Source organism: Sarcophilus harrisii, chromosome 1, assembly GCF_902635505.1.
Source record: "Sarcophilus harrisii chromosome 1, mSarHar1.11, whole genome shotgun sequence".
Taxonomy (NCBI): domain Eukaryota; kingdom Metazoa; phylum Chordata; class Mammalia; order Dasyuromorphia; family Dasyuridae; genus Sarcophilus; species Sarcophilus harrisii.
In genome coordinates this window covers 284321390-284334826 of record NC_045426.1, presented here as the reverse complement: position 1 = coordinate 284334826, position 13437 = coordinate 284321390, and the positions used below count along the sequence as shown (strand labels likewise).

Genomic DNA, 13437 nt, shown 5'->3' with positions numbered 1-13437 from the left:
TTTTCTGGCAATCTTCAAATTTATCTTCTGCTCATAATTTGTTGCATTCCCAATATTTGTGGGTTCTGCTGTTCCAGAGCTAATTCAGAGGCTGGATTTCCTAATTAGTAGGGTTGTAAAGAAGGTCAGAGAGAAATGTGTCATCTCCACCATGTTGGCTCCACTCTAGACTATGTATTTTAAATTCAGTTGTTTTGGATGAAATTATGCTTTTATAGGTTTTAACTAAGGATAAATGAGTAGAACTTTCCAAAATTTAGAGAGCACTGAAACTACTTCTTAGAACTTAGGACCAAGTTAGCAAGAAGTGGTTAAACTAGGAAGCAGCCAGATGGTTTATTTGCTAAATAATTTTTTGAATTATAATGTTGATGTTATAAGCTCTGATTTCTAGTTATAGTTTAATTAATCTCCAGGCAATTAATTAAATAATTAATTCTCTGTATTGCAGAGAGAGTTGCCTCTTATCCATCCTAAGAATGCCTCCAAGGCCTGATTTTCCCTGCTCTGTTTCCCCATGATGATGGCTTCATAATGTTCCAAGGTTTTTGTTTTCTCTCTAGTCAAGATGAATTGCCTCAGGAGCCAGCAGTATGTCATGTATATCCTATCTTTAGGTGCTTCTAAAAGGGAAAAAAATCCTTAATTTTAATATTGGACAGCTGAGTGGCACAGAGCACCAGGCCTGGAATCAGGAAGATCTGAATACAAAATTGGCCTTAGACATTTACCAACTATGTGACTTTGACAAATCATTTATGCCTGTTTGTTTCAGTTTCCTCATCTGCAAAATGAATTAGAGAAGGAAATGGCAATTATCTTTGCCAAGAAAACCCTAAATGGGATCATAAAAAGTTGGACACTACCAAACAATAACAATTTTTAATACAATGATCATTTCTATGATACACATACACGCACATATATATATATATATATATATATATATATATATATATATATATATATACACACACAGATTGTTATGGAAATAAGAGTTTCATTCAACCTGTCAATCTATAAGTATTTATTAAGCATCTAATGCATGCCTAGTGCTAATCAATTTATCTCTTATTCTCCATCTGCCTTTTTTGCCATCTCTACCCAACAATGTAATCTTCACTTTTTAAATTTTTGTCCTTATGGCACATTATCTATATCCTTTTTTTCTATTACTTTTAATTCCTTTTGAATTCAGTCTTCCTCTAGTTTTTCTAATTTGCTTTTCTATACCCCTCTTCTCCTTAATATCTTTGGATGCTATGAGACTCAAACACAGTAGCAAGATGGAACATGACCAATTTACAAATAATCCTAATTTCATATAGAGCTCTAAATTGAATCCAGATGAAATAAAATAACTGTTTCTTCTCCACGACCTTTTCATTGGCACCAGACAGTTATAGGTATAACTAATAGAGACATCATTTTGCATGTTAGGTGCAGAAGTTGGGGAGATGGTAGATATAAGGATGTTTCACTATCAACTCTGCCTCTATATCCCCAATTGGACCCAAATTAAATGATGTTTAATTTCTGTTGATAAATGAAGTCTGTATGTCTGAATAGTCAAAAATATCATGAGACTAAGAAGCACCTAAAGCATATCAATTCTTCATTTTTGCTTTAGTCAAAATACAGTCACTTAAGAGTTTGATTTTTGTGGGTGAAGGTATTACAGAAGTAGTTGTACAATTATTAAGAACTATTTAGAATATTATTAACTGTAATTAATGACTTGAAATAGTTATTTCAGATTTGAAATACCATTAAGGTTTTTCCATTTCTTTTCTATAGAAGCAAAATAAGCGAACTCACAACTGAAATTAATAAGCTCCAAAAGGAAATAGAAATGTATAACCAAGAGAATTCAGTGTATTTGTCATATGAAAAGAGGTGAGTCACATACTATCTAGAAAAAAATGGTCAAGTATTTGCCTTTTTATATGTAGAGCATAGTCATTTAATATGATTTACTATAGGAATCTATTCCCAATTTCTTATTATAAACTTTATTTATTAATTAAATGAATATTTATTGTCTAGTGTATACAGTTGCTATTACTCAATTAATCTTTCTAATCCTTGGTTTCCATATATATAAAATTGTAGGGTGGGGATTGATGACCTCTAAATATTTCTTCTAATTCTTAAAGTTGCTTATTCTGTAATTCTATGTAATGTTAATTAAGATAAAAATTAATATATGTATAAATGTAATAAATGCTAAACATAAATAATAATAAATATAAAGTTAATGAAAGATAACATAAGATGTTATGAAGTAGTGCTTGGTTCAATAACAGCTTGGTTAATAATAACCTTTGGTCAGCAAATATGTGGAAAAATATTTTTGTGGATTAGAATCATTTAGGAAAGTTTCATGGTATGATTTGCAAAATAGGTCATTTTGGATAGAACAGGAGAAAGATGGTATTCTAGATATTAGGAACTGTTGTTTAAGCAGAGGTATAGAAGCAGGATTACTACAGAATAGTGGAATAACATCACATTTCATAGTCTGTTGTAACCTCTCCACTCTGAGGCTATTAATTGCCAGGGCCGTACATACCAGTCTTCCCTGGATAGACATAGAGAAGAGACTGATGCTAAGGTGCCAAACATCCTTTCTTTATTGGTAATCTCAGCAGGGGTTAGCAGGAAGCAAAAGCAAGTATATGTATGTTTCTGCGGCTCTCTTTCTGCATCCATGAATCCCTCTACCTCTCTGCCTCCTTCTACTCTTCACAGCCTTCTTTTTGGTTATGGCCTCCTGCCTCAGAGACCAAGCCCCTTTTTTACCTTCTGGGTCCACCCTACCAACTGAAATGGTATACATGGCAATTCTCAGAAGGAAAGTCCCTAACATATCCTAACAATCTGTTAAGAGAAGCATTCTGAAAAAAACATATATTCTTTACTGTTGTTATTAACAACTGTTGTTACTATAGCAATAGTATGTCGTAGCATATGATTAGAAAAAACTGGTTTTGGAAATCTTACTATGAACTGTTTTCATAATATGTTTTCAAATATGTTGGACTATTTTTATATGTACAGGGCAGAAACTTTAGCTGTTGAAATCAAAGAATTTCAAGGACAACTTGCAGACTACAATATGGTAATTTTCCCTTTCTAAAATAATTTTTATTGAATGATTTAATTGACTTTTAAATATATTTTAAGCTATTCTAGTAGAATAGCCAAATTAAACATTTTCCTAATAATAGAGGCAGTTCTTTATGGATAAATAAAAATTGATAATAGGAGTAATTTTGGTGACATGAAAGGTGTCACAATCGTCTACACTCTATTTTCTTAACTATAGACAGTAATCCTAGTAAGATATAATAGAGGAAGGGAATTTTGCACTCAGCACTGTAAACAAACAAATAGGAATTTCCAAAGTTTCTTCTTGCAGGGTAAAAAGCAATGGGAGGGGTCTGGGTAAAGAAAAATATATCACTGGATATTCTGGAACTCCAAATTCAAATATTTATATTATGAGGTTCAGTTTAATTCTTTATCAGGGACTAAAATTATTACAGCCTCTCAGAAAACCAAGAGAAACTAGTTCTCTTTCCTCTGAGAAATTCTGAGGAAGAAATTCTCAGTAGGAATTTTTTCCTACTGAGAAGGAGCAGTAGTAGAAGTACAGCTATAGTAAATATCACGTAGCTTACAGATATCATGAAAATTGAAAGTAATAAAATGAATAGTTCTCTAAGCGTATTTTGTTGTATGTGCTTATTTTTAAAATATAAGACTATAAAACTAATCAGTTTTTAGTAACCATAGTGGCTTAATTTGTATAGAAAAAAAATCCTAAAAAAAGGATATGGGATCTTGTCATTTTGGTTCTTCCTTCGAGTGATACATTTCAGAACTAATTATGTCTGCCCTATCCTGTTTAACTCTCATCCATGTTTTATAGAAATAGAGAGGAAACAATTTTTGCCAAATGGGATATAGATTTTGAAGTAGAAATTTTTTCTTAGGCATCTAAGTGATTAGGCATCTAAGACACAATAAATTATCTATTAAAATGGCAATTACCATATTGATATGAAGATAGGCCTCATAGATCTGGTTAAGTCAATAGTACTTGATTTTTATAAAAACTGAATGATTGGTGTTATTTCTAAGTGTGTACTACATGTAATTTTCTTTTCACTGAGATTAACTGTTTGGGTAAGATACTATTTTTGGAGGTGACATTCAGATAAGTACAATAATTTAATAATAACTTTATTTTCAAAATATTTCAAAGAAAGTTTTCATCATTCACCCTTAGAAAATCTTGTGTTCCAAATTTTTTCTCCCTTTCTTCTACTCATTACCTCCCCTAGATAGCAAGTAATTCAATATTATGTTAAACATATGCAATTCTTCTATACATATTTCTACAATTATCATGCTGTACAAGAAAAATCAGATCAAAAAGGAAAAAAATGAGAAAGAAAAAAAAAAGTGTGCAAGCAACAAAAAAGGTGAAAATACTATGTTGTTTACATTCAGTCCCTACAGCCTTCTTTCTAGGTGCAGATGGCTCTCTCCATCCACAAGTCTATTGGAATTGGCCTGAATCACCTCATTGTTGAAAAGAGCTATGTCCTTCAGAATTGATCATTGCATAATCTTCTTGTTGCTGTGTACAATGTTCTCTTGGTTCTACTCACTTCACTTAGCATTAGTTCATGCAGGTCTCTCCAGGCCTTTCTGAAATCATCCTGCTATTCATTTCTTATAGAACAATAATCCATAATGTTCATATACCATAACTTACTTATTCAGCTAGTCTCTAACTGACGGGTGTACATTCAGTTTCCATTTCCTTACCACTACAAAAAGGGCTGCTACAAACATTTTTGTGCATGTGGATTCTTTTCCTCTTTTTATGATCTTTGGAATACAGATCCAGTTGAGACACTGTTGGATCAAAGGGTATGCACAATTTGATAGCCCTTTGAGCATAATTCCAAATTGTTTTTCAGAGTGGTTGGATAACTTCAAAATTCCACCAACGATATATTAAGTGTCCCAGTTTTCCCACATCCCCTCCAACATTTATCATTAATCTCTTCCTATCATTTTAGCCAATCTGAGAGATTGTCTTAATTTGTATTTCTCTGATCAAAGTGATTTAGGGCCTTTTTTCATATGAATAGAAATGGTTTTAATTTCTTTATCTGAAAAATGTCTATTCATATCCTTTGACCATTTATCAATTGGAGAATGGCTTTTTTCTTATAAATTTGATTTAGTTCATTTGATATATTTCAGAAATGAGGTCTCTACCAGAAACCTGGAATGTAAAGATTTTTACCTCTCTAATCTTGTCTGCATTGGTTTTGTTTGCAGTATAATAATTTTACAGATGTACAGTCACCTCTTAGGTGATTTTAAATTTAAAATTTTATTTTAAAATTTATGAACATTATGAACATAATGAAATGAACATTAATGAACATCTTTGTTTATTAAGACCAGTTAAACAGATACACAATGTTTAATAATTTTTTGGACAGAATATACTATCTCATAAAAATTAAGTTTGCTAGGTTAATCTTCTTTTCATGTATTTATTTCTTTCATGCTACACATTTCACCTTTTTGAAATAGCCTTCCTGCCCAGTCTTTCTTTTATCACTTTGCCTATTGGGATTATTTCTAAGACTGATTAATTGTAATATTGGTTAACTGCAGAGTTCAGTTAAGGTTAATTCCTTAATGACTAAAAGTATTATGATGTCTTTTTTAGTTAGTGGATACATTCAACACCAATACAGACATTTGAGAGAGTCGTTGGACTTTTGTGCAATTACATGTTAGTATCCCACATTTTAAAAATTCCCAAGTAAGTTTTTGTCATTCTCCTCTCCAGACAACACTCTTTGCTAAAGAGTAGAAGCTATTGGATAAAGCTTTCAGTAGTAACCAGCTTCTAATGTTTACTTCTTCATCCTAAATAATATAGTCAGTTATGTCATTAACCAAAGACAGTTTAATGCTGTCTCCTTTACAAAAGGTTCTTAAAATTCTTTAATACTCGTCTTTCATAAAATTAGCCTTCAAACAAATGATTATTTCTAAGACTGATTAAGTGTAATATTGGTTAACCGCAGAGATGATCCTTAATGTCTAAAAGTATTACGAATGTTTTTTTTAGTTAGTGGATAAACTCAACACCAATACAGAAATGGAAGAAGTAATGAATGATTACAACATGGTAAGATTTACATAGTTTTTTATTATTATTTATTATTTAATTTTATTCTGTGAACTTTTTAAGATGTTGCCTCTATGTTAAAGGTCCAGATATATTGCAAGTCAATTTTCCACAAAATATAATGTCTATAAAATGAAAGTCTTAACAAAATTCATCTGCTAGTTGAATATTAATTGTGTTTCTTAATAATATTCCAAAAGATATGCAGTGTCTTTGTTTATTCTCTATTATCTAGACCTCTTAAATGTTTCATCCTATAAAGCCATATCTGAAGCCACCTCATATCCTTCTTTTTATTTGGGAAAAGAAATCTCTATTTTATCTTGTTTCCATTTTCTTATTTCTGGTATTATTTTAATACAAACTGAGCTAAATGTTACTGGAAATAAGAATTCTTCCTTAGGCAGGGATAGGAGTAGGAGCTAGACCTGTGATTTCATTGGTATAAGAAACTTATACCATGCTTCTATTATTTCAGGGAGGAGATATTTCTTTCTATGACTTACAGTCTTAGAGAATTGATTAGAGCACTGAAAGATTGAGACTTCCCTAGAGTCGCACAACCCCAGTATGTGTCAGAAGTATGACTAAAACTGATATTGACTCCAAGGCTAACTATCAGTCATACTATGTTGCCTCTCATTTTTATATAGCTTTTACAAAACAGAAAATTGATAAATACAGAATGGACTATCTAGATGGAAGTAATTCAGATTGTTTTATATATGGGACAGAAGAAAAATTAAAGTGAATTTTGTAAAATCTACCCAAGTTCTCTTTTGATACTTCATTATGGTACCGTGATGGGATCTTGGGATCTTCATGTTGTGCTAATAGAGCATCAGCTCTAACTCTGGCAGATGTAACTAAACTAGAAAATCTTTGAAAAGGGGCTGATGATTGATTGTATATGCATTATTCAAAATCTGTTTTAAGTAAGAAATGCTTATCATTAGGCTAGTGTCAGGGTCAGGGAATTTTTCATTGACAGTCTTGCTTCAGGATATTTAAATATTGTTAAAAGGATTCTGTTTTCTGCATTAATAAAGGGATACCTATATCTCCCAAATCACAGATCCTTGAAATTTTGAAATAAATATTACAGTTTGGGGTCATCTTAGATTTTGCTTCATTTAATTCATTTATGGTTCTTTAAAAAATATTAATGATTCAATTAGAGAACTTTTGAATTTATAGTAATTAGAATAAAATTATTTCATTCGTCTATAGTTTTAATAGCATATAAATAGCTTATTACAAAATTGTTTGTGCCAAACTTGAACTTGAACTAGTATCTGTAAGGGTAAAGTAACATGAATATATCACTATCTGGTGGGAAATGTTGAGATTTTTTTAACCTAATTTTAGAAAATCAGGCAATGACTTTTACTGAATTCTTTATTGTATGCTTAATCATTTCGTTTAGATACATATATTATTTGTTTTCTCAATAGACAATGTAGTGTTTTTTGGTTGGAAAACACTACATTCATGGGGAAAAAAACCTTAATCTCATAGAACTTATTGCCAATAATATGTTTAATCTTTTATTTTTATTATTATAGCTTTTTATTTACAAGCTATATGCATGGGTAATTTTTCAGCATTGATCCTTGCAAAACCTTCTGTTCCAATTTTTCCCCTCCTTCCCCCATCTCCTCCCCCAGATGGCAGGTAGACCCATACATGTGAATATGTTAAAATATATGTTAAATACAATATATGTATACATATCCATACAGTTATTTTGCTGCACAAGAAGAATCAGACTTTGAAATAATGGAAAATTAACCTAAAAAGGAAATGAAAAATGCAAGCGGACAAAAACAGAGAGATTGGAAATGTGCTGTATTGGTTCACACTCATTTCCCAGAGTTCTTTCGCTGGGTGTAGTTCTATTCATTATTGAACAGATGACACTGATTTGGTTCAACTCATTGTTGAAGAGAGCCATGTCCATCAGAATTGATCATCATATCGTATTGTTGTTGAAGTATATAATGATCAAGTCCTGGTCCTGCTCATTTCACTCAGCATTAGTTTAGTGCTTAATTTTGCAAGGATATTAAATAACTTTTAAATGAAATCTTTTTTTTCAACTTTGTTAAGTTTTATGCATTAAGTAGAAGTCTTTGTTTACAATTTGTCATTTAGTTCATTCCCAAAAAACATCATGTAAAGAAAAATTATGTCTTTAATGTTATTTTCTATCATTAACATTTCTGGTTAATTATCTACACAGCTAAAAGCTCAAAATGATCGAGAAACCCAAAGTATGGACATAATATTTACAGAAAGACAAGCGTAAGTACATGGTTATCTTAGACTGCTTCATTAGAGAGTTTTATGAGAGTTTATGAGAGTTTTTTGAAGGTCATGTTTTGGAATAATAGGCAGAATGATGTTGCATGTCATGGAAAAAAGAAGGAAATACGAATCAGAAGACCTGGGTTCTGTCTTGTCTCTGTCACCTGTTAGCCACTTGATTTTAGGTTAGTCATTTATCTTTCATGGTCTTCATTTTCTTCATCCATAAAATGAAGGTGTTGGACTAGAATACAGAATCTTAAAGTTGGAAGTTGTCACAAAGGTTGTCTGATAAAAGCCATAACTTTCTATAACATCCCAAGACAATGACTATTCAGCATCCATTTAAAAATCTCTGGAATGATTACTGCCTATATAGTCCTTTCACTTCTGGACATCCTTTATGGTTAGGAAGTTTTTTTTTAATCAGCCCTTCTGTAGTTCCTTCCTTTTGCTCATGTTCTATCTGAGATTAAGCAAAAGAAATCTTAAACACTCTTATATATGATAACCCATCAAATATTTGAAAATGACTATCATTTTTTCCTCTAAGACTTCTTTTCTTCATGTTAAATATTCTCAGTTCCTTCATATGGCATAATTCTCAATCTCAAAACCATCATCACCCCTTTGTCAGTATATATTGTAGGTTGTTAGTACCCATGCTGGCATGGTAGATACATTTTTTGGTACAAGATCTATATTTTCTCTCATTTAAAGAACTTCAAGTGAAATTGGCTTCTGCAATGAATTTATAGTCTTAAAGGGTTACCAAGGTTAAATGATGTACCCAGAGTCACACAAATAGTATGTGTTGGTAGAGAAATTTTAACCTCTGTCATCCTAATTTTAAGGATATTCTGTGTTCACTCTGTTATGTTGCCTTTCTAGGTAATGAATATATAAATAAGTGATGTTGACATTAACATGATCCCTAATAAATATACAACTTGTAGAAAACTCAAAAATGAATATACTGTTTGTGTTTATGTACTATCTCAAATAACAAATATCTTTTTATCTCATCACAGCATCTGTAATATTTGTGGAGGCAAGAATATAATTCATCAAAATTGTCTAACCTTCAAAAACATAGTCCAGTACCTTTACCTTCTGTGCACTCAAAAACATACTTGATAATTATAATGATGAATTGTAATAATTATAAACAAAGAGTAAATACTATATATATTTTTGATGTTCAAATATTGAATTTTGGAAAAAATCAGATAAATATTTCCAGAAATATTTTATTGTACAAAATTCCATTTGAACAGATGTTTATCTTTTGTAAATGTATTCCAATTTCTGCTATACTACTTGTAATTTTTTCATTCATTCAGCAAATTTTATTGACTGTCTTCTATGTGGTAAGTAGAATAAAAGATGCAAATTTATATATAACTTTAAAGACTTGCAGAGTTTAGAAAATGACAGGAATGATTATATTTCATTTACATAAAATTTTAATCCATAGTTAGTTTATTCTTAGATATTATTTGTAAATAACATGTTTGAACATTCCATAAACTATAATTTTGTAATTACCATTAAATTAGCTTCAGAATATGATATTTCAAGTCTAATTGACATTTAATTATGAAAAATGACACTTATAATCTTAGTAGTATATCCTAAAATACTGTAAGAGTTTTAAAGTATAAAAGAAATTTTGTATGAAAGTTTCTCTTAATTTAAAAATAAATGAAACTAAAACCCAATAATTTTGTGAAGTTGATTTCATAAATTAGAAAAACTTTAAGCTAATTGTTATCTCAAACAAATGTACAGTGAACAATTTTATCTTTAAGTGTTCACATATAAAGGGAATGGGACACACTATACTAATATAAGAAACAAGAAGAAATATGCAAATTTTAACATTGACTTTTTGTATTTCCAGTCACTACTATGTTACAATCATTATATGTTCTGGTTAGTTTGACCTTGGCCATTATCATTACTTTACCAAACTATATAAGGGAATGACAATATCTTAGACTTCAGTCTAATATTATGGAAGTACCAACAACTTTTCTTTTGTACTAATTAGTCAAAAAACATGTGTCAAACCCTCAGTTTCTGCTAGTCATCATGTTAAGCACTGATAATACAGAAAAATTAAAATTGATCTTTCCCCTTAAGTGATTTATATTCTAAAGGAGGAATAAATAGATAATAGATAAATAGATACATATATATAAAATATATACATTCTAGAAGGAAAATAACCTTTAAAGGTCTACTAGTTGTTGGACCAAGAAGGCCTAATTGAATGTTTTATCTGCCTCCTTAAGGAATCCTGCTTTCAGGAGTTTTTTGTATTGTCTAATGGTTCAGCATCATTTTCTCTATATATGTTAGTTAAAATTATAGCTCATAGCTGTGCTTTTTTTTTTAAATAACTTTTTATTGACAGAACCCATGCCAGGGTAATTAAATTTTTACAACATTATCCCTTGCACTCACTTCTGTTCCGATTTTTCCCCTCTCTCCCTCCACCCCCTCCCCCAGATGGCAAGCAGTCCTATACCTGTTAAATAGGTTACAGTAGATCTTGGATACAATATATGTGTATAGAACTGAACAGTTCTCTTGTTGTTCAGGGAGAATTGGATTTAGAAGGTATAAATAACCCGGGAAGAAGGACAAAAATGCAAGCAGTTTACATTCATTTCCTAGTGTTCTTTCTTTGTGTGTAGCTGCTTCTGTCCATCCTTGATCAATTGAAACTAAGTTAGATATTCTCTTTGTCGAAGAAATCCACTTCCATCAGAATACATCCTCATACAGTATCGTTGTTGAGATATATAATGAATTCCTGGTTCTGCTCATTTCACTCAGCATCAGTTCATGTAAGTCTCGCCAATCCTCTCTGTATTCATCCTGCTGGTCATTTCTTACAGAACAATAATATTCCATAACATTCATATACCACAGTTTACTCAACCATTCTCCAATTGATGGGCATCCATTTATTTTCCAGCTTCTAGCCACTACAAAAAGGGTTGCCACAAACATTTTGGCACATGGAGGTCCCTTTCCCTTCTTTAGTGCTGGATCAAAGGGTATGCACAGTTTGATAACTTTTTGCGCATCGTTCCAAATTGCTCTCCAGAATGTCTGGATGTATTCACAATTCCACCAATAATGTATCAGTGTCCCTGTTTTCCCACATCCCCTCCAACATTCCGCGTTATCTTTCCCTGTCATTCTAGCCAATCTGACAGGTGTATACTGGTATCTCAGAGTTGTCTTAATTTGCATTTCTCTGATCAATAGTGATTTGGAACACTCTTTCATATGAGTGGTAATAGTTTCAATTTCATCATCTGAAAATTGTCTGTTTATATTCTTTGACCATTTATCAATTGGAGAATGACTTGATTTCTTATAAATTAGAGTCAATTCTCTATATATTTTGGAAATGAGTCCTTTATCAGAACCTTTGACTGTAAAAATGTTTTCCCAGTTTATTGTTTCCCTTCTAATCTTGCCTGCATTAGTTTTGTTTGTACAAAAACTTTTCAATTTGATATAAAAATTTTGGAATTGATAACTTTTAAAGCTTTAAAGATGTTCTTTGTTTAGTTAGTCAAATAATATTTAACAATTGCAAGGTATAGACAGTACTATTAAAATATTGGAAAGGTTGATTCCCTGTGCTTTAATAATTGTGTTTTATTTCATTAACAATCCTGAGTGGTAAATGATACATTAAGTTATTATAATTAAGTAATCACATTCCACAGTAGGTTGTTAAATAGTTGAAAAATATGTTATCCTCTGAATGTTTGTTTTTTCAAATATTTTGAGCAATTATTATATAAGCAATTTGATCTTATAGAAGTTTTCACATATGACTTTCATCAACATACAATTGTGTTTTCTTGTAAACACCCTTAAATCTAGATAAATATGTAAATGGCATTGTAAATGACAAATATCTCTTATCCTATTATCACTGAATATGTGGATCCATCTATGGTAACTTTTTTTTTCTTGGTAGAGATTTGGCTTGCATTTCCATTTTTAAGTTTTAAATTTTCCTGCAGATTACTATGTGAAATTAAATAATTCTTATCGGCACAGTGAAATTTTATTTTATAATATTTATTATCTTTCACTTTTTCATAGGTTAGAAGGTAAAGAATATATATTATATATATTGTACTATATGATTCTATTATAGCTCTCTAACTATACTTTATAATTATAAGTAGAAAGTGGTGAAAAATTGAAATAATGTGTATTTGTGTTTGTGCATATATATTTATTTACCTTTGGTCCCCCATATGTTTGTATAGTTGTGACTATTCCATATTATTAAAATCAGTAGCCATTGATTTTATAATTGCACTAGTTTATGTGGTTTATGTAAACATAACAATCTTAAAATTGCACTAGTATAAGGTGTACTTAAAGCATTGCTTTAAATTACCCCTAGAGTTAGAAAAAATCCACTGAACCAGTGGAAAGCATTTAGTTGTACCTTTTAAGTGATAAGTTAATTTTATGAAAATAATTATAATGAAATTCAATTACCATCACTTCCAAGTATTAGCTCTTTTATTCATGGTATAGTAGAAACAATGCCGCATTTAGAATGCGAGGACGACCTGGATTCAAACCTCAACTTTATAACCAGTGTAATATTAGGCAAGTTAAGTACCTAAGTATTCTGAGCCTCATTTTCCTTAGTAAAATAAGATGATTTTATAATGAGACCTCTAAAGAATCTCATCCCTTTCCAAATGTAAAATCTACTATTTTAGAGAATATCAGAGCATTAGCTAGTAAATATTAGTCAGTCAGCATCCAGTGTTCGAATAATTGGCAAGTTATTATTTTTAGATCCTCATTACTACTGTGTTTTGCTAGTTATCTATTACTGGGTTTGT

General features: G+C 30.8%; 1 protein-coding gene across 5 annotated transcripts in view; it reads left to right on the top strand.

Annotated features, from left to right (window-relative positions):
• Positions 1 to 13437, top strand: part of IFT74 (intraflagellar transport 74) — a 229399-nt gene that overhangs the window by 101144 nt on the left and 114818 nt on the right. For all 5 annotated transcript variants that reach the window (XM_031943358.1, XM_031943364.1, XM_031943353.1 and 2 more), the window contains exons 5-8: positions 1798 to 1896; positions 3061 to 3121; positions 6170 to 6229; positions 8472 to 8533. In XM_031943358.1, coding sequence (XP_031799218.1) covers positions 1798 to 1896; positions 3061 to 3121; positions 6170 to 6229; positions 8472 to 8533 — 282 coding nt within the window. The remainder of the gene's footprint in view (positions 1 to 1797; positions 1897 to 3060; positions 3122 to 6169; positions 6230 to 8471; positions 8534 to 13437) is intronic.